Here is a 21,255-nt window from a genome sequence, read left to right on the forward strand (position 1 = left end):
AATTAAGGCAGGCTAATCAGGGCACCTGGGTTTTAAAAAGGAGCTCATTTCAGTTTGTGGTGGGAGTGTGAGGAGCTGGGAGCAAGAGGCACAAGGAGCTGAGAGTGAGAGCGTGTGCTGCTGGAGGGCTGAGGAGCACAAGTGTTATCAGACACCAGGAGGAAGATCCTGTGGTGAGAATAAGGAAGGTGTTTGGAGGAGGCCATGGGGAAGTAGCCCAGGGAGTTGTAGCTATCATGCAGCTGTTACAGGAGGCACTATAGACAGCTGCAGTCCACAGGGCCCTGGGCTGGAACCCAGAGTAGAGGGCGGGCCCGGGTTCCCCCCAAACCTCCCAATTGACCTGGACTGCGGGTTCTCCGAGAGGGGAAGGTCTCTGGGCTGTTCCTCAACCCACATGGTGAATCTCTGAGGCAAGAAAATCCGCCAATAAGCGCAGGACCCACCAAGATAGAGGAGGAACTTTGTCACACACTTGATAAATTATTCCTAGGATTAATTACTCTCACTGTTATAATTTACATCTTATTTCCAGTCTGAATTTGTCTAGCTTACATTTCTAGCCATTGAATTGTGTTAGACCAGGGATCAGCAACCTTTGGCATGCGGCTCGCCAGGGTAAGCACCCTGGCGGGCCGGGCCGGCTTGTTTACCTGCCGTGTCCACAGGTTCAGGTAATCGCAGCTCCCACTGGCCACGGTTCGCTACTCCAGGCCAATAGGGGCTGTGGGAAGCGGCGCGGGCCGAGGGATGTGCTGGCCGCTGCTTCCCACCGCCCCCATTGGCCTGGAGCGGCGAACCATGGCCAGTGGGAGCCACGATTGTCTGAATCTGCGGATGCGGCAGGTAAACAAATCGGCCCGGCCCACCAGGGTGCTTACCCGGCTGGGCCTCGTGCCGTAGGTTGCCGATCCCTGTTTTAGACCTTTCTCTGCTAGACTGAAGAGCCCATTATTAAATATGTTTCCCAGGTAGATACTTGTAGACTGTGATCCAGTCACCCCTTCACCTTTTCTTTGTCAAACTAAAAAGATTGAGCTCTTTGAGTCTGTCACTATGAGGCAGGTTTTCTGATCCTTTAATTGTTTTCATGGCTCTTCTCTGAAGCTTCTGCATTTTATCAACATCCTTCTTTAATTGTGGGCTCCAGAACTGGACACAGTATTCCAGCAGTGGTTGCACCAATGCCAAATAGGGAGGTAAAATAACCTCTCTAGTCCTACTCTAGATTCCCCTGTTTATGCATCCCAGGATTACATTAGCTCTTTTGGCCACAGCATCACATTGAGTGCTCCTGTTCAGCTGATTATCCACCACAGTCCCCAAATCTTTTTCAGAGTCACTGATTCCCAGGATAGAGTCCCCAAGCCTGTAAGTGTGGCCTGCATTCTTTGTTCCTAGATGTATACATCTACATTTAGCTGTATTAAAATGCATATTGTTTGCTCACATCTAGTTTACCTAGTGATCCCGCTCTCTCTGAATCAGTGACCTGTCCTTGTCTTTGTTTATTGCTCTCCCAATTTTTGTCTCATCTGCAAACTTTATCAGTGATGATTTTGTTTTCTTCCAAGTAGGGCTATCAAGTGATTTAAAAAAAATTAATCACACATTAAAAACATTAATTGCGTGATTAATCATGCTGTTAAACAATAATAGAATACCATTTAAATATTTTTTGATGTTTTCTACATTTTCAAATATATTGATTTCAATTACAATACAGAATATAAAGTGTACGGTGCTCACTTTTTATTTATTTTTGATTACAAACATTTGCAATGTAAAAATGATAAAATAAATAGTATTTTTTCAATTCTCCCATTACAAGTACTGTAGTGCAACCTCTATATCATGAAAGTTGAACTTACAAATGATGAATTACGTACAAAAAATAATGACTTTGTTTTTGAATGCAATGTAAAACTGTAGAGCCTACAAGTCCACTCAGTCCCAGGGCCGCCCAGAGGATTCAGGGGGCCTGGGGCAAAGCAATTTCGAGGGCCCCTTCCATAAAAAAAATTGCAATACTATACAATACTATATTCTCGTGGGGGCCCCTGTGGGGCCCGGGGCAAATTGCCCCACTTCCCCCCCCCCCCCCCCCCACAGGCGGCCCTGGGAAAAATAAACCTTCCGCATCTCGGCACAAACCCAGGTTTGAGAAAACTTCTTTACAAGGTATCACTGGTTCTCAGCATCAGCTAGTGCTAAAAGGCACTAAAGCTCATTAAAAGGGTTGGACAAATATTTTCCGTCAAAACTTTTTTTGGATCGAAAACGAGGGGTTTTTAAAAAGCAGAAAAAATCACGGACAATGTCTACTTTCCTTCAAAATTTGTTGTGTTTTTTTTAATTGAAAAGCTGAAATTAGTCTGCCAAAACCTGAATATGGTTTGGGGTTTCAGAAGTGTGTGGCCAAATATTTGCTGCTTGCTATGTTTGATTGTTTAAAGAAACAATAAACAAATTCTGCTTAAAAAAAAATCCAAAACTTTTGAACCACTTCAGCTTGTGACCAAACGCCTGAGCCCATCCAGTCAGAGATTTTTCCAGGTTTCTGATACTCTGCTGGCTTCCTTGACTCATATCTGTGTCCATAACTTTGGGTTAATTTAGGTTAGAACATAAGAACAGCCACACTTGGTCAGACCAAAGGTCCATCCAGCCTAGTATCCTGTCTACCGACAATGGCTAATGCCAAGTGCCCCAGAGGGAGTGAACCTAACAGTTAATGATCAAGTGATCTCTCTCCTGCCATCCATCTCCATCCACCCTCTGACAAACAGAGGCTAGGGACACCATTCCTTACCCATCCTGGCTAATAGCCATTAATGGACTTAACCTCCATGCATTTATCTGTTTCCTAGAGACTGGCTCCATGGGGTCCCTCACAAACTGGAGACGGTTACTGTGGGTTTGTCTTTAGTATAGCTTATGTACATACTCCACGAACTGAGCATTTGAGCTTGTTCCAGAATCTGGGATGAGCCTATGTTGTGAAAACTGAAATGCTCAAAATAGCACATGCATGTGAATGGACACAGGGTGCTAAAATTAAATTAACCCAGGGGGTCTCAAACTGGGGGTCGGGACCCCTCAGGGGGTCACGACGTTATTACTGGGGGTCACGAGCTGCCAGCCTCCACCTCAAACCCCACTTTGCCTCCAGCATTTATAATAGTGTTAAATATATAAAAAAGTGTTTTTAATTTATAAGGGGGGGGTCGCACTCAGAGGTTTGCTATGTGAAAGGGGTCACCAGTACAAAAGTTTGAGAAACACTGAATTAACCCCTCTGAAGCCTCAGGAAATGCAGGGGAGGGGGGTCTCCCTTGCTAGGGTTCGGAAGGAGATAGGTGGTGTAGGATATTGCTCTTCTCATATGATCCCTCCCCCAGTGGCTAATTTTAAATGAAGCTACCCTCCCCTGACATGAATCTCCCTATGGCACTGAAATTAATTTGACATTTGAGAAGTGAAAGGGACGGCAGCCCTAATGGAAAAGTTAACAGCTTGGCTCTTCTGCAAGCCTCAAACTGCTGATGAGCTTTAGGGTAGGGAAGGCTGTGCCTCCCAAACAGCCTGGCCCTGCCCCCTATCCGACCCCAATCCATATCCACTGCCCACCGACTGCCCGCCACTCTCAGAATCCCCAGCCCATCCTGCTCCTTGTCCCCTCACCATCCCCCAGAGATCCCCCCAACCACCATCCTGGGACCCCACCCCCACAGACCCCCCTGCTCCCTGTCCCCTGACTGCCCCGACCCCTATGCAGCCCCCCGCTGACTCCTGACAGACCCCCAGAACGCCCATGATCCAACCCCCCCGTTCCCTGTCCCCTGACCACCACCCCCCGACCTCTGCCCCCTCCCTGCCCCTTATCCAAACCCCCCCGGCCACGGGCCCCTTACCTCCGGCTCCCCCCTCACCCGGAGCCTCAGCGCGCCGCATCCAGGAGCATCCCTGGACAGCGCTGCAGCGTGGCTCCGGTGGGGCCTGAGCTCCTCCCTGCTCAAAGCCGCATGGTAAGGGGGCGGGGCTGCGAGCTCCAGCGGGGCCTGAGCTCCCGCCGCTCAGCCCGGAGCTCGTAGCCCCGCCCCATTACCATGCGGCTCCGAGCAGGGAGGAGCTCAGGCCCCGCCGGAGCCCGGGATGCTCCTGGATGCGCTGAGGCTCCGGGAGAGGGGCGGAGGTGGGGTCGGGCCAGGGAGGGAGCCTCAGCCCTTCTTGTGGGGCCCCTGCAGAGCCCGGGGCCTGGGGCAAATGCCCCACTTGCCCCCCCCCCCGGGCAGCCCTGCTCAGTCCTACTTCTTGTTCAGCCAATCGCTCAGACAAACAAGTTTGTTCACATTTGTGGGAGATAATGCTGCCTGCTTCTTGTTTACAATGTCATCTGAAAGTCAGAACAGGCATTTGCATGGCACTGTTGTAGCCGGCGTCGCAAGATATTTATGTGCCAGATGCGCTAAAGATTCAAATGTCCCTTCATGCTTTAACCACCATTCCAGAGGATATGTGTCCATGTTGATGATGGGTTCTGCTCGATAACGATCCAAAGCAGTGCAGACCGAAGCATGTTCATTTTCATCATCTCAGTCAGATGCCACCAGCAGATGGTTGATTTTCTTTTTTGGACGTTCGGGTTCTGCTGTTTCTTCATTGGAGTGTTGTCTTTTAAGACTTCTGAAAGCATGCTCCACGCCTAGTCCCTCTCAGATTTTGGAAGGCACTTCAGATTCTTAAACCTTGGGTCAAGTGCTGTAGCTATTTTTAGAAATCTCACATTGGTACCTTCTTTGCGTTTTGTCAAATCTGCATTGAAAGTGTTCTTAAAACGAACAACGTGCTGGGTCATCATCTGACATTGCTATAACATGATATATATGGCAGAATGTGGGTAAAACAGACCAGGAGACATACAATTCTCCCCCAAGGAGTTCAGTCACAAATTTAATTAATGCATTATTTTTTTTAATGAGCATCATCAGCATGGAAGCATGTCCTCTGGAATGGTGGCCAAAGCATGAAGGGGCACGCAAATGCTGAGCATATCTGGCACATAAATACCTTGCAATGCCGGCTACAAAAGTGCCATGCAAATACCTGTTCTCACTTTCAGATGTCATTGTAAATAAGAAGCAGGCAGCATTTTCTCCCATAAGTGTAAATAAACTTGTTTGTCTTAGCAATTGGCTGACCAAGAACTACGACTGAGTGGACTTGTAGATGCTAAAGTTTTATATTGTTTTGCTTTTATGTAACAAAAAAAATCTACATTTGTAAGTTGTACTTTCATGATAAAGAGAATGCACTACGGTACTTGTATGAGGTAAATTGAAAAATACTATTTCTTTTATCATTTTTACAATGCAAGTATTTTTAATAAAAATAATAATATAAAATGAGCACTGTACACTTTGTATTCTATGTTGTAATTGAAATCAATATAATTGAAAATGTAGAAAAACATCCAAAATATTTAATACATTTCAATTGTTATTCTATTGTTTAACAGTGTGATTAAAGCTGCAATTAAATTGTGATTAATTTTTTTTAGTTAATCACGTGAGTGAACTGCGATTAATTGACAGCCCTACTTCCAAGTCATTGATAAAAATGTATCTTCTGATTTTAAAATCTATTAATGTAATGGTAGTTCTAATCCTAGTACTTTTTAGCATAGGCAATGCTGTTTGGACTATACTACCTAGAATCTGCAACAAGAAGTAATAATAATTAACATTATCATTTATAACCTATATAGAATAATAGTTGTGCTTGGCACTTTACAATATTGATAAAGACTGAGTCTCTGTCCCGAAGACCTTACAATCTAAGCTGGTCATCCTGCAAAATCATACGATCATAAGTAGTCCCAATGGCTTCAATGGACTGCTCGTGTGCATTAAGTTAAGCAGATGCATACATTTTTGTACAATTGGACCTTTGTGCAGATGAGACAACAGTGAGAAAGTGAATTAAGAGGAGGGAAGCATGTGGGAGAAGGCCGTGTGATTATGAGTATATGTGCTTATCTAGAAGGGAATATGACATGCTTACAACTGTGACTATGCATCAAGATGATGAATGTTTCTAAAAATAAGTGATATTTTGGGTTTGTCGCTGTGCTCAGTGGATTTTTAGCTGTATAGCCAAGGTTGGTGTGTTTCCTTACAAAAATTAAACCCCACGGAGTGTGGTGTATTGTACATATCTGTCTTGTTATACAATTCCCAGCACCCTGCATGTTACAGAGAAATGCCAACACTTCTTTGGATGCTGAATCCTGAGGTTTTGGCAGCTTTGGGCTTTTAGATTCACCTATCACAGTGTATTTTCCTCCTTGGTGTATCAATGACACACCTCTGCTAGGAATTATTACTGTTGCTGGTTAAGCACCTTAGCAGTAAGTTCTAACTTGGGTGGGCTATTGTTTTGTATCTCACATGTCAGAACCCTCCTCCACCAATCAACTTGAGCCTCTGGTTCTGTCATTTGCTTGCCACCTACACTTAAGGTGTATTTGCTGTGGTACCCCGGAGGCACACTCTGACCTGTGATTCACTGGTCGATGGACACCTGTATTCTGCTGGCTATTGATGCATTGCTTGTGACATGAACTCGTGCACTGTGTCTAGCTTTTGATGGAGAGGTGCCCACATTAATTTACAGTAATTGGTCTTTTGCAGGCCGTGGCACAGAGAGACCAACTGACTGAATGGGCTACGAAGAGTGGTCCCAATGGGGGAAATTGGCACTGCCATCGTCTGAGCCAGCCCTGTCCTTTGGCTCAGTGGAACACTTCGGTCTTTGGGGCTGCCAGTCTGTCTTGTTTCACAGCACTAAATTAAACGTTAAAGCATAAGGCACCAGGCTGGGAATTAGGAACCCTGGGTTCATTTTCTGGCTTTGCCACCACCACCTTGCAGGCTTTCGGCAAGTCACTTCATCTCTTTGCCTCAATTTCCCCATCTGTACAACGGGAATAACTACACTTGCTTTCTCCCACCCTTTGTTTGTCTCATCTCTTCAGATCATAAGTTCTTTGAAGCAGGGGTTGTCTCTTAGCAGGTATGTGCAGTGCCTAGAACAAATCGGACCTGATCCTAATTGGGGCCTCTAGGCAACCTTATCCCACACTTGAACCACTGTACTCTGTGGGGACCCTTGAAGAGCAGTACTTTTCCAGGGTATGAATGTTGCTCTGTGGCCTTGTTGATCCTGTCAGCCTCTTTCAGTGGACACTAGTGCCCCAAGAGCCTCCCTTTTTTGCCCTTGTTGGGTCAGCACTGTTCTTTCCTGGAACCAGCACCCATTCCAAGGAATGCCATTTCTTCCCCTCTGGGGGAGGTGGGCTTTGCAGGGACCCCACCAAAACTGTTGATCCGCTGCCCTCTTGGCTGCATTTCCGTCCTCCTCCCTTCCTTTCTTGTTTTCTTCTTTGTAGTTACATTAAGATGAATGAACCAGTTGTGAAACCCCGAGGCCCTCCAGGGACAGATTTCAGATGTTTATTCTTCTCTCACCAATGAAAAGAGAAGGAAAGAAAATGATCAAAAAATCTGCTGCTGTGTCCAAGTGTATAATTAACCCTTTGGGGCCCGGAATGCGTCTGCATACAGGAAACCCTGCACTATCAGGAGCTCTGACTCCAGACAGCAAAGGGTTAGTGTCAGCACTGAGTACTGGGAAGGTAAAAGAGGCCATTGTACAGCAGAGCCTGGTACCAGGGTTTCTGGATGGATTCAGAGAGCACGTGTGGATAGACTCGGTGTGGATGGCAGCTCCTTCCCCAGATAGCCCAGCTGGAGGGATGGGGGATAGCTGGATGTACACAGCCCCACCACACAGCTCTCCAGATTCTTCACCAGCTGTGAATTCAGAGCTTCTCAGACCAGTGATTGAAAAATAATCTGGTCAATTGACTCCTTTACTCAGAGTCATAGACTAGGCCAAGGGTTTTTGAGACTTTGACTCTTGCTTGTAAATAGGGCCGGCACCAGCTAAGGAAGCAGGTGCTTGGGGCGCCCAATACAAAGGGGCGGCACGTCCGGGTCTTCGGCGGGAATTTGGCGGCGGGTCCCTCAGTCCCTCTCTTCCTCTTTGAGCTGCCGCCAAAGTGCTGCTGAAGAGGAAGAGAGGGAGTGAAGGACCCGTCGCCGAACTGCCGCCAAAGAATGGAGCGGCTCGATTGAGCTGCCGCCAAAGTGCCGCCAATCGTTTTTTTTTTTTTTTTTTTTTTTTTGGCCGCTTGGAGTGGCAGAAAACCTGGAGCCGGCCCTGCTTGTAAAACTGGGGTGCTGTTGGTTTGTGGATCTCTAAGGCCTTGTCTACAAATGCCTAGTGTAGCCTCTCTGGTGAGATCTGCACTGGTGTAAATAGTGCAGACTGCTGTAGACACAGATGCAGCTACATCAGGGGTTGAAATTCCAGTGTAGACAAGGCCTAAAACCTAGAAGGGATGCTGGCATTAGGTTGACCAATTCACTACCCATCCTGGCTATTAAATCCCCAAGCTCAGGCATGTGCTGTAAGTACTGCCAGGGGAGGATTTCGGGGAGCTGGTGTGAGATCAGTCTTCAAAGAAGGAGATAAGGGTGTGGCGGGGTCTGATACGTCAGGAGTTTCATACAACCTCAGCAATTAATGGCCAGTGCTGATACTGGAGGGCATGGTTCCTTCCCTCAGCAAGCATCAGAGATGGGAAAGCTCCCTGCCAATCACAAGCAATGGGGGAAGGCAACTCACAGCCAGATTTCCTCCCCCTCAACCTGGCTATGAATGTTGATGGGGGCAATATGATCGAATCTAGTCAAAAGCCCAGTACAATGTACTTTGGGCAGGGAGAGGGAGGTCACTCATGGTCAGGGCGCTATGTATTCCATGATTCTTCAGCTGCAGCACTGGTCAGTGTCCACGTCTTGCCAGAGAAATGCACTAAAGATTGTAACTTTCATTATAAATAACCAACCCCACCCCAAATGGTTGCAAAGAAAACCTGCCAGAAGAAAATTGAGTGTAAGCGGATGCAGTCTTGCCTTAGACAGTCTGACAGTCTTAAACAAGAGAGCTGAGCTGCAGTGTTAACTCTGAAATCCACTGAAGACCACTTAAATAGTTAACGAGGTTCCTATTTCACTGCTGACCCTTTTAGCACAGACATCCAGCTAATGTGCTCATCTCACAATCCCACTCTGCCTCCATCATCTTCCATGCAGCCAAAAGCCCCAACTGCCTCCTCCTCAGCTGCCAAACCTCCCTCTTCTCCACTGCTGAGGTCTACATGGCAGTTTCTACCACACACTGAGAACTGATCTTCAGGGGCTGAGTGAAATTAACAGCATGAAATAACCTGGTGCCCAGACTGGATTATATTCATTGTCATATTTAACGACATAAGGAGCTTCTGTTTTTGTAATTCACCTCCAGCTGTTGTGGAGTTTTCAGTCTGACACCCCAGATTGTCATAGAAACCAAGAGATATTTATACTGGTTGTAGGCCCAACACCTGCACAGTATACCGGGCCTTGCCCACGATGGCTGCAAAAAGCACAGTGTCGAGGGGCATTGGCGCTCCATTGAACGCGGGACAGTGCTGACCCTTGGACTGGAGCATATAGGTGTCTGTCTAAATATGGGGTCATGAGATATGAAGTAGGGAGGGTTTCCTAGGGGCCTTTTCTTTAGCCTGAGTCTGGCCACACTCGTGGGTGTCAGGATATACTCAGGCTGAAGTGTGCATGGTAAGGGGAGCTGAAAGTGGCCCTCAATGCTGTGCTGTGGCCTTGGCTGGCTTTAAGTCCTGTAGCTCTTGCTGCTTTGGTGCCTTCTGAGGGTCAGATCCTGCTCCTGTACAACTCACTGCCAATGATCCCCTTGACTTCAGTGGCACAGGATCACGTTAACGAGGTCAGGGATCTACATGGGGAGATCTACATGGGGGAACCTCTCCACATGGTCCTTCACTTGGTAGATCTATGTCATTAAATTAATCATTGCAAATGGCACAGAGAACTGGGAGGGAGGCAATTGTAACTTAACTTTCCTTGTGTAGCTGAGTGGGGCCCAATGAGGGAGATATAGTATGAGTGTGGAACTGGAGAGAGAAGATCGGGGTGAGGAATGACCCGTGTGAGACCTGAAAATCTCTTGTGTGGAGCACTGGCCCCTCAATACCTAGAACCAAGCTTTCATGGTTTCTGAACTTTGCCTCCTTGCTGCTTCTCTTGTTCCCAATGAAACCACTGCTGCTCTATTGGCTGATAAGCAAAAGCTCCCTGACACAAGCCATGTCCTTCAGACACAGGGCTGGAGCTTCAGTCATAGGGAAATGCTTCTGTAGAAGCTTTCATGTCAGACTGAGCACATCTCATTCCCTGTTATAAAGATAGGGTTACCATATTTCAGCAAGCAAAAAAGAGGACGGGAGGAGCCCTGCCCTAGCCCCGCCCCCGTCCTGCCCTAGCCCCGCCCCTGCCCCTTCCACTCCCTCCCACTTCCCGCCCCCCTCAGAACTTCCACCCCTCCCCCCGCTCCTTGTCCCCTGACTGCCCCCTCCTGGAACCCCTGCCCCTAACTGCCCCCCAGGACTCCACCCCCTATTTATGTACAGGCGTGACTACCTGCCCTTTCCTGGTTATTATACGCGGCCAGTCCGCATCCACATCCAGTAGTTAAAAAAAAAAAAAAAAAACTAATAATTTAAATTGGAATTTCATCCATTAATAAGTATTTATTATATAATTAAAACCATTCTATTGAAGGACAGATATTAAATAACACTAACTAAGTTAATGTTCAAAACAATATTAAAAATTTGAAAATTTAGAGCATGGAAACCAAAATAGCTAAAATTTAGTTTTGGCAAGATACACGGAATGGAAACTCCGGGATCTTTACCTGTCACTGAATATAGCCATCATACCAATAGTGGAATATAAAACAAGTCTACATATACTCTCCTTAAAATTTTTACTTCTGTCCATTCCCAATAATTGTAACAAATCATTATTACCTTCACTCCACCTGCCACGCGCCCCAAGCACAAAACCAAAGAAGTGAATATTTTTACCTCCCGTTAAGTTTTTAATTTCTTCCTCTAACTCAAGATAATAAGCCACCTTCTCACTGTGGGCTTGTTCCAAACTTCCGGCATTATCCTCCCATCGCACTGTAACATCAACCACCACTGCTGTATCTCCTTTTATAAATATAATATCCGGCTTTCTTAACTCACCCTTACTATTTCTCAAATGGGGCTCTATCATTGCCTTCCACCCTAATTTACCAACCTTATCTACAAGTGCAGACACTACTCTATTATGCCTTTTTATCCTAGCATTCTTAGTCTTATAACATTGTCCTGAGATATGGGGAACAGTCTCCCGCACTTTACCGCACCATCTACAAAGAGCATTCACACCTCCTCTTCCTCTTGCTAATGTCTCCCTAGTAGGATAAATATTTGCCCTAAGCTGCAATGCTGCGATATACGCTGACGATTTAACTTTACTAGAGTTTCTAAAAATTGAATTACTAATTAAATCATTTTTAAAATATTTTATCCCTATTCCCTGACATCTCAGTTCCGACCATCTTAAAAATTCCTCTTCCCTCCATTTCTTGGGATGAGATGTTACTGCACTAAATGACAATATTTTATCCACAAGATTTTCTCCTGCATATAGATAAGATAGGTCCATCCAATCATCTCTCGAGACAATATGTCTCCTCCATTTACGAATTAACATATTTGAGATTTGCACACTAAACTTAGTGAGAGCTAAACCACCATCCCTACCTCTAGAATAAAATATCCCATCTGTGGTACACTGAGGTAAATGTAAAATCTCTTTAACTATTTTTCTAACTAACACATCAAGATCGTCTAAAAGATTAAAAGGGGGTTCTATTAAAAGAAGATTATAAAATAGCTTCGGTAAGATATATGTCTGTAAAATTAATATTTTTGGGGCCGGTTTTAATGGGGCCTTAATTAAATTCTCACTCCAATCTTTCAATTTTTCTTTAAGTACCGGTCCCCCTACACCTATCCAGGGATCTATTCTAGCCCCTAAATATTTTTCAAAATCCCCTGGTTGAACATATTCAATCTCCTCTGACCCTATCTGCCAATTATCCTTAGGATTAACTACATAGGTTTTATGTTTAGTTAAAATATGAAAGCCTTTCGTTTTCTTCACATTAACAGAGAGATTAGTATTTTTACAAAACTCCTCTAAGATACCCAAATTTTTAATCATTCCTTTATATGAGCTACTTAAAATTGCCACATCATCGGCAAAAGCCAATGACGTGACACCATTACCCTTAACATAAAAACCACTTCCTTCTACTTCTAATCTAGTTAAAAGGGGATTCATAGCAATATTAAACAAAATTGGGGACAACGGGTCACCCTGCTTGACCCCCCTCCTAATTAAAATAGACTCAGTAGCTTCATCACCCACCCATACCCTAGTTGTGCAATTATCATAAAGGTCCCTAATAATATCTATAAAATGTTCATCTATACCAAATCTTCTCAACCCGGCTATTATATGTCCATGTCCCACAGAATCAAATGCTTTAGCCAGATCTACGAACACTATTGCAATTTCATTCCCATTTCGTTTAGCCCCTTTAATCAAATTATCTAATATAGCAATATTTTCCTCACACCCAGGGGCGGATATAAACCCTTTTTGTCTACTACATATCTTAACTGTTTCCACCAGTCTTTTTGCTAATATTTTGGTATAGATTCTAATCCAAACTGACCCAATTGTCAATGGTCTCCAAGATGTTAACTTCTTCATTTCCTCCTCATCTTGTGTCTTTGGTATTAAAATCGTTCTATTTTTCTTAAATTCATCTGGTACCTGTCTATTTAGAAACCATATATTAAAAATTTTTGTAAGTATTAAGGAGTCTAAATTAAAAATATCCCACAAATTGCTCACTTTTACTTTATCTGGGCCAGGAGCACTATCTTTTCTTATTTCTCTTAAAGCTATTCTAATCTCATCCACAGAGATCGGACTCATTAATATATCATTATCCGCATTCTCTGTGGATGATGGCCACCCTATCATATTACCATGTCCAATTGTTCCCAAAATATTCACATAGTATTCCTCAATTTCTTTCATAGGGATAGCACACTTAGCCTTATCTGGCTCTCCCATTATAATGCGAGTCAATCTTCTTCTATCCTTATCAAATAATTGTTGATAGAATTTATACTTAGCTTTCTTTGTAGCATATCTCCTAATTGCATTAAATTGCTTCCTTCTCCCCTCCTTTCTCATCTTCCCTTTTCCTTTATTCCTCAACTCTATTTGACTTTCATTTCTAGGGTCCTTTCCCTCTACTAATGAATAACATAATTTTTCCAACATTGCCCATCCGAGAGCTTTTGTTAAATCCTCCTTTAATAATCCTTCAATTTCCCCTAAACTATTTATTATTTCTCTTCCCTCCCTACTTTGTTTTCCCCGTTTACATATTTTCTCCACTAAATCCACTTCTGGATGTCCTTTTAGTGGGAAAATCCTCTCTCTTGGGGGCGGAATTTCTAATATATTTACTCTAATGTCCTCTACCTCAGTCACTTCCTCCCTATCTCCTGTTACCACTAACTTCTTCTTTGCTAATTCTCGTCTTTTATCTGATATTTGTTTATTCATTTTGGTCCTCATCTCGCTCTCAATACATTTATTTATATTCCTTTTCCCAATATATTTCCTTTCCAACTGTATAAGCTGCGCAACCTCATCCTTGGTCCATATACGAGATCTAGTCGATCCCTCTTTGATCTTACTTTTAGCAGCCATATCTTCTTTTCTTTGCTCATTCCTCACAGCAGGGTGTCTATGTCTACAGTGTTGACTCAATCCAGATCTAGTATGAAAACCAAGCCCACAGACCGAGCACGTATGGCTCTTCATTGGGGTATCTGCCTTCTTGGGTATGCACTTGGGGTAGTGGCAAGCTATATTATGATATTGAGAAGATTTTCCACATTTACTACATACAACTCGTATGGCTTTACTTTTATGAACCACATGAATGTGTTTGGCCCATTTACCAAATGTTGGTAATATCTGGGGACATATTGGACAATTAAAACTATCAACGGGATACTCTAAATAAAAAACCCCATCCTTCCACGAACTACTTTCTAATATATTTATATTACTACCAGTACTGTTAAGATCCTTATTACGATCCCTATTAAAATCAGTACTTGGTCTAAAACTATTTAATAAACTAGACCCATTAACTAAATGAGCATTAAGATATCCCGATTCGCTAACATATGGATCATCAAATGTACTTAAATACTTAAAATCTGGATTGAAACTTTCCATAGTTAAATCATTAAAAGTGTCCCTTGTAAAAACCATCGGTAAGATAGATAAAATCTCCTCACCATGATCATCACAAACATTCTCCTCTACCTCCTCTCCATGCTCCACTGGGAGGACTTGATTCTCACTCTCATGCTCATGAGACTTCATTATAGTCCACACCATTTTATCCATTGGTCCAGCGACCCTGATCACACCCCTAATATATTTAACACTGTCAGCCGGGGCATCAAAGCCAACAGCAGGGGCGTTATTAACCCGGTCCAGCGCCAATCCGGTATAAAAATATAAATTACTTTTTTCCATAGCTAAAAGATTTACCCTTCTCAGGGGAAAACTAACCCTTTCCAGGGGGAAACTAACCCGTACCTGGGGGAAACTTACCCTTTCCAGGGGGAAACTAACCCGTGCCTGGGGGAGACTACCCTTACCAGGGGGAATCTAACCCTTACCAGGGGGAGTCAACCCGTACCTGGGGGAGGCTACCCTTACCAGGGGGGCATCCATGTGGCACCATATGGGGCTGCCCAACCCCATCCCACACCCCACTGAATGTGGGATGTGGGTTCGTCCTCCGCAATCCGCCTGGCTATCCAAGCCAGTTACCGACTCTCACCACGAGGAGGTAGCGGTTGGACTTGCAATCCAGAGGCTTTCCTCAAAGAGGGGTCCCAAACAGCATAATGTCGAGCTCTAACGGGCGTGTGAGAAAAGGCTCAGATCTTGGTAGGGGTTGCCCCTATTGACCGGGCTCACGCCCACCCCCACCTCACCGATAACCCATTCTCTCACTACCCTCAGGCAATGTTTCCGTCCAAGCCCGACAGCTGAGAGGGTCCAGAGACGCATGGAGAGCCATTAAGAGAGCCTAAGCCTCCCTGCCTCTTGTCCCCTGACTGCCCCCTCCTGAGACCCTCCCCCCATCCTAACCTGTACCCTGACTGCCTCAACCCTTATCCACACCCCCACCCCCAGACAGACCCCTGGGACTCCCACGCCCCATCCAACCACTCCCCACCCCCTGACAGCCCCCCCCAGAACTCCCGACCCATCTAAACCCCTCTGCTCCCTGCCCCCTGACAGCCCCGCCCCCAGAACTCCCAACCCCCGCCCCGCTCCTTGTCCCCTGACTGCCCCCTCCTGGGACCCCTGCTCCTAACTGCCCTCCAGAACCCCACCCCCTACCTAAGCCTCCCTGTTCCTTATCCCCTAACTGCCCCCTCCTAAGACCCCCCCACCCTAACTGCCCCCCAGGACCCTACCCCCTACCTGTACCCTGACTGCCCAAAACCTTATCCACACCCCCCCAGAAAGCCCCCCCCGAACTCCCGACCCCCCCGTCTCTTGACTGCCCCCTCCAGAACCTCCCTGCCCCTTCTCCGACCCCCTGGCCCCCTTACCCTGCCGCTCGTCCCGGCACGCTGGGCAGCAGGGGGGGAGGAGCGGGGGAGGAGCTCCAGACTGCCGGAGGTGATCTGCGAATGCAGGGAGGGAGGGAGTGATCTCTGCTGCAGGGGAAGCGGAGGAGGGGCTCTCTGGCTGTCGGAGCCCCATGTAAATGGCACCATCCGTCCGGCTGCCCTGTTAGCCGTGCGCGCTCTGCATGGGGGGGGAAGTCCAGACATTTACAAATTCCCCCCGGACGCTATTTTTAGTTCAAAAAGCCGGACATGTCCGGGGGAATCCAGACGAATGGTAACCCTAATAAAGAGCTGAATAACAGGATGAGGGGAAGGGGAAGAAGCTAAAAAGTGAAGGGCCTAATTCTCCCCTTACACTACTGTATAATTCTGCCAACTTTGGTGGAGTTATTCCTGATTTGCTCCTGTGTAAATGAGGCCAGAACCAGGCCCAAAGGCTTCATGGACATGGCAATTTCCTGTGATAGTCTCCTCAGGATAAGGCCTGGTTTACATTTTTTTAATGTAGAAGTGACCTTAGAGAGGTCTTAATGCAGGTCCTTCCAGAGCAAACTTGATGTCTCCTCAGTGCCCCAAGCCCTCTGCTCAACTGGGGAGCCTGAGAACAATGTGAGGAACTGGCTGTGGAAGAGCTGATGATCTGAACTCCGATTCCCTGAGTGCCAGTGCATTGTGTCTCTAGAGGCAACTTAATCTTGGTCTATAAGTACCTGCACATAATATATCTGATACTACAGGGCTCTTTAATCTGGCAGGCAAAGGTGTAACAAGATCCAATGGCTGGAAGTTCAAGGGAGAAAAATTGAAGTGGAAATAAGGTGCAACTTTTGAACAGTGAAAATAATTAACCATCACAACAGCTCACCGAGGGATGTGGGGCATTTTCCTTCACTTGGCATTGTTAAATCAAGACTGGATGTCTTTCTTAAAGATAAGCTCTAGTTTAACCACAAGTGATTGGGCTTGAGGCAGGTGCTGCTGGTGAATTTCTGTGGTCTGTTATGAAAAATTTTAGATTATAGCCTTAGAAGCGATGAATCTATGAACCATCTTGGTCTGTTTCTACAGTAAGTTTGTTATGTCACCAAAAACCTTGAAAACCCCCAATTGGTTCTTTTAGCTTAAAGACAGGTTAAAAAAAAACAAATTTTGTCTCCAACTCTTGCTTATTCTTTCCTAGTGGCTGAGCTGGTTTTTGTTACTTTTATCCCACTTTGGACAACCCTTAGTGTAGACCAGGGGTTCTCAAACTTCACTGCACTGCGACCCCCTTCTGACAACAAAAATTACTACACGACCCCAGGAGTGGGGACCAAAGCCTGAGCCTGCCCAAGCTCTGCCACCCCAGGTGGGGAGAATCAAAGCCCAAGCCTCACTGGCCCAGGTGAGGGAGCCAAAGCCAAAGCCCAAGGGCTTCATCCCCAGGCCCCTGCCATCCAGGGTGGAAGCCCTCGGGCTTTGGCTTTGGCCCTGAGTGGTGGGGCTCAGGCTTTGGCCCTGGGCCCCAGCAAGTCTAATGCCAGCCCTGGCAACCCCTCTAAAATGGGGTTGTGACCCACTTTGGGGTCCTGACCCATAGTTTGAGAACTGCTGGTGTAGACCTTGGTACAATATTCCCCTTCCCCTGCCTGGCAGAAAAGTGCATTCCCCTCCCTGCCACAACATCTCCCTCCCTCCTTGAGTTTGCATTTGCCTAGGATACTGCCCCAGTTCAGGGCCATCCCCTTTCTCCCCCGCCGCCCTCCTCCCCCCCGCTGTCAGGAGTCTGGAGACTGTGTTCTCATTCCTTGCGGCTCTAGCACTTCCCAGCTCTAATGACTCTCTCTGTTTTATAGAGACAAGGTGGGACTAGCATGGCTACAACAACCCTGCATACAACATCTGTGTGTTTTACTCCTCTCAGGTTACCTTCAAAAGGTGCTGAAGAACCACACAGCCCACGCCTGTGATGGGGAGCAACTGGGAGTCATTTGTCCCCACAAGACCTCCATTAGCATCCTATCTGCATTTTATGGGCGTCGAGTGCCCAGCCAGAACCTCTGCCCGAGCACTGGCAATATCTCTAGTGAGAGCATCATGTGTGTATCTGCCACAGCCCGCCAGGTAAAAGCAAAAACATCCTTGAAATTCACAAGTAACAACATTCTAAGGGAACTGCAGGAAACCAGGGCAGTACCGTGCATGGAGGTGTTCAGGGTGACATGGGATACTTTTGGGTTCAGGCAAGGGAGATTAGATTGTCTGATTGGGGGCCCCCAAAGTGCCCCCACATCTGCCAACTGGCCCTCAAACATTGTAGCCTCAGGTCCCATCCCAAAAAATGGTGGGTGGTTTGGGACCTTGTAGTGAACTCCCACCCCTTACCTATACATGCAGAAGGAATTCAGGATGCTATTTTACCAGTGGAGTGATGAAAGGTACTGACACAATGGGACCTTCTGTGATGGATTGGGTGGGGTTCACCTCCTGGAACTGCATTTGAAGATATAAACCTAGGAAGAGGCGTTATAGATTCATTTTAACCAAGATGAATTTTGGAATAGGCATACAAAAAATTAATTGTGAGAAATTTGTCCATGTTAGGGCTTAACCCAGAGACGAAAGATGGTCCAGTTGCTGTATAACCCCCCAAAATTGATTCTGGGATGCCGCTCTAATAATCTACCCCCATTAAACTGTCCTTCCCGAGATATAAGTTTCCAGGGTTGTTAAGGAAATGCTAAAGGACACGGATATAACCTTCGGATAAAGAAATTGACACAGGAAGTCTTGTTTTTCAAAACAAAGTAACTAATAATCCCTAATACACTGTATCCTAAAAATTCTAAACAAAACACAAAATCCCCGAGACACAAATTCCTTGTTGCAAGTTTAAACAGCATTTAAACCCCAATAGTATATAGTTTATGATTCTAAGCAAAGTGCTTTGTTACAAGTGGCCAGTTTGTAACAAATCGCAGACAGTAGTTCTTTAAATCAGTGGTTCTCAACCTTTCTAGACTACTGTACCCTTTTTAGGTGTCTGATTTGTCTTCTGTACCCCAAGTTTCACCTCATTTAAAAACTACTTGCTTACAAAATCAGACATAAAAATACTAAAGTGTCACAGCACACTTACTGAGAAATTGCTGACTTTCTCATTTTTATCATATAATTATAAAATAAATCAATTGGAATATAAATATTGTACTTACATTTCAGTGTGATATTGAGCCTGTTTTTTCACTTGTGAGCCTTGTCTGAAGCCCAAGCCTTGCTGTCCAGGGCTGAAGCCCTGCTTGCCACCAGCTGATTTCGGCTCTGCACTTGCATCCCCATCCCGTGACCCCCCTGGAGGCTTCAAACCCCAGGCTGAGAAACACTGATCTAGATGAGTTGAGTACCTCCTGGAAGACCTTTGATTACCCCTGGTTGAGAACCACTGCTTTAAATTTCACATAAGTAAAAAACAATTAAAAGACACACACTTCTAGCATACACATGTTAAATACTATGCTAGACTACACTACACTAAAAATTATATTAAAACTGGCAACCTTACTTCATAAATCCATTGGTATCCCTTTATATCACTACTGCTGCTGTGATAAATCTTTTAGTATTCTTCTTTAATCGCAGTTCAGCTCCTGGTCAGTCAGCTCTGCTCTGTCTCTCTCTCTGCAGCTTTTCTGACTTCTTTCCTTTGGCTTCTCTTACTGGTTTCCAGTTCCTCCGTCTGCTCCCGACTGAATTCCCTTCTCTCTCTCTCTGACTCGGACTCTGAAACTGCCTGCTGACAGCTGGCCTTTTATGGTGCACTGTGGCTCTCTCCTAATATACCTTTCTATTTTTAGAAGCAATTACCTCACTTGCACATGCCCAGTATCAACCATTAGTTTAGGAAATGTAAATTTCAGAGATTTAAATACAGAAAGATCATGATTTTTAATTTACTGGGGCTAATATAGAACCAAAGGAAATCATTGTTTTCCTTTGACTCTGGATACTCGAGCCATGTATGGTGGAGGTGAATGCCGAAGTCATTATTCTTTTCACCCAAGAGATTCTCTGAGAGGTGCTTTTATTGTGTAGAGTCCAATGGCAAAAGAATTTTTAAACCTGATTAAATACTTCCTTAACATTGCACTTTGCTGGGAAGAGATCTGCCTTCACATGGGCTTATGAAGGAAAGAGATTGTGTGTCAAAGAGTCAGAAAGCCAGATAGAGGCACAGGTTCTTTGACATTAGCAGCAGCTAACTTTTCATTCTGTGTGTCACCATTTTAAGGAGGGGTGTCTGGATAAGAAACTAGGAGATATGTTGGGGTTTTAAAGCAACTGAACCTCACCCACCCCACTAGGTTCTGACAACTACTGTGAAAATTGTTTGAGGTGGGTGGCATCCTCTGACTGTCTGGAACATGCAGTGACTTTTCTGACACCAGTTAGATCCTCATCACAATCACAGTGGAATGTTTTTATTTAGTGACAGTCCATTTCACCATTTAGTGCAAGCTGATCTTCATCCTCTTCATTTAATAGAAACATTCTTGACTGTCCCAGCTGACATATCAGGGAGTCAAAATGGGGCCATGAGCCTAGACTGATCCTGGGTCTCTGATCTCATGAGCCAGGGGATTTTATACTTGTGAAATTTTATTGCCTCTTGTTGGCTTATCTTGGGGATAGGACGCAGCTGGGTTTTACTATTGAATTGAGAGCTATGACTTGTTTTGTAGCTGAGCCTACGGTAACACCACTAAGCTCCTTTTTACTCACCATCACCTCCTTGTTCTAGATTCACCAGGAGAGTGGAAATCCTTGTCCTTGTGCCTTTGGCTGCCAAGGGCAGCTGGATTTAAAGAGAATATTAGAGCAAGAGGTGTGCAGAGCAGCCCAGGAGAACTAAGAGCTGATTGGAACCTTCCTTATAACCTCAGACTGAACCTTTCATAGTATACGTCTCACTAATAAGAGCAACCCCTCATAGGCAGTTAGGAGTGCCCTGGATGTCATGTTCCCTGAGTCAGGAACAGAATAAGGAATGAGTCCGACCGGGGATAGCAGTGTTACCATCTCCCCATAGCTCAGAGTTATCATAGTTATCATTCATCTGACGAAGTGGGTATTCACCCACGAAAGCTCATGCTCCAATACATCTGTTAGTCTATAAGGTGCCACAGGACTCTTTGTTTCTTTTTACAGATCCAGACTAACATGGCTACCCTTCTGATACTAGAGTTATCATAGTTATCCATCCAGAGTTATTCATCACCACTCTTAACATGGGTGACTGTTGGGGCAATCCCCTCAACCCTCAGAATCAACTAACTTTCCTGGCTGTCTGGAAACCAACCTGATTTCAATGAAAATAATGGTGCTGATAATGAGCATAAAGCACACAACTCTTTCGAAGATTCCCCAGCACAGCAGCTCTAGTTCTTTCTCTGCCATTTCACTTTTGACTTAATAAACACACC

At 45.3% G+C, this 21,255-nt stretch overlaps 1 protein-coding gene and 1 long non-coding RNA gene across 2 annotated transcripts in view; one reads left to right on the forward strand and one right to left on the reverse strand.

Moving 5' to 3' along the window:
• Positions 1-21,255, forward strand: part of LOC112106164 (protein eva-1 homolog C-like) — a 55,814-nt gene that overhangs the window by 12,078 nt on the left and 22,481 nt on the right. Inside the window, exon 2 of the mRNA XM_024199277.1 lies at positions 17,700-17,899. Within this exon, the coding sequence (XP_024055045.1) occupies positions 17,700-17,899 (200 nt within the window). The remainder of the gene's footprint in view (positions 1-17,699; positions 17,900-21,255) is intronic.
• On the reverse strand, positions 5,579-19,542 carry LOC112106178. Its single transcript, XR_002908072.2, has 3 exons — positions 19,338-19,542; positions 18,197-18,288; positions 5,579-7,519 (listed from the first exon to the last, which is right to left on the reverse strand). It is a non-coding gene; the product is annotated as an uncharacterized LOC112106178 (long non-coding RNA).

This window comes from Terrapene carolina, unplaced genomic scaffold (assembly GCF_002925995.2).
Source record: "Terrapene carolina triunguis isolate 2854851 unplaced genomic scaffold, T_m_triunguis-2.0 Scaffold172, whole genome shotgun sequence".
Taxonomy (NCBI): domain Eukaryota; kingdom Metazoa; phylum Chordata; order Testudines; family Emydidae; genus Terrapene; species Terrapene triunguis.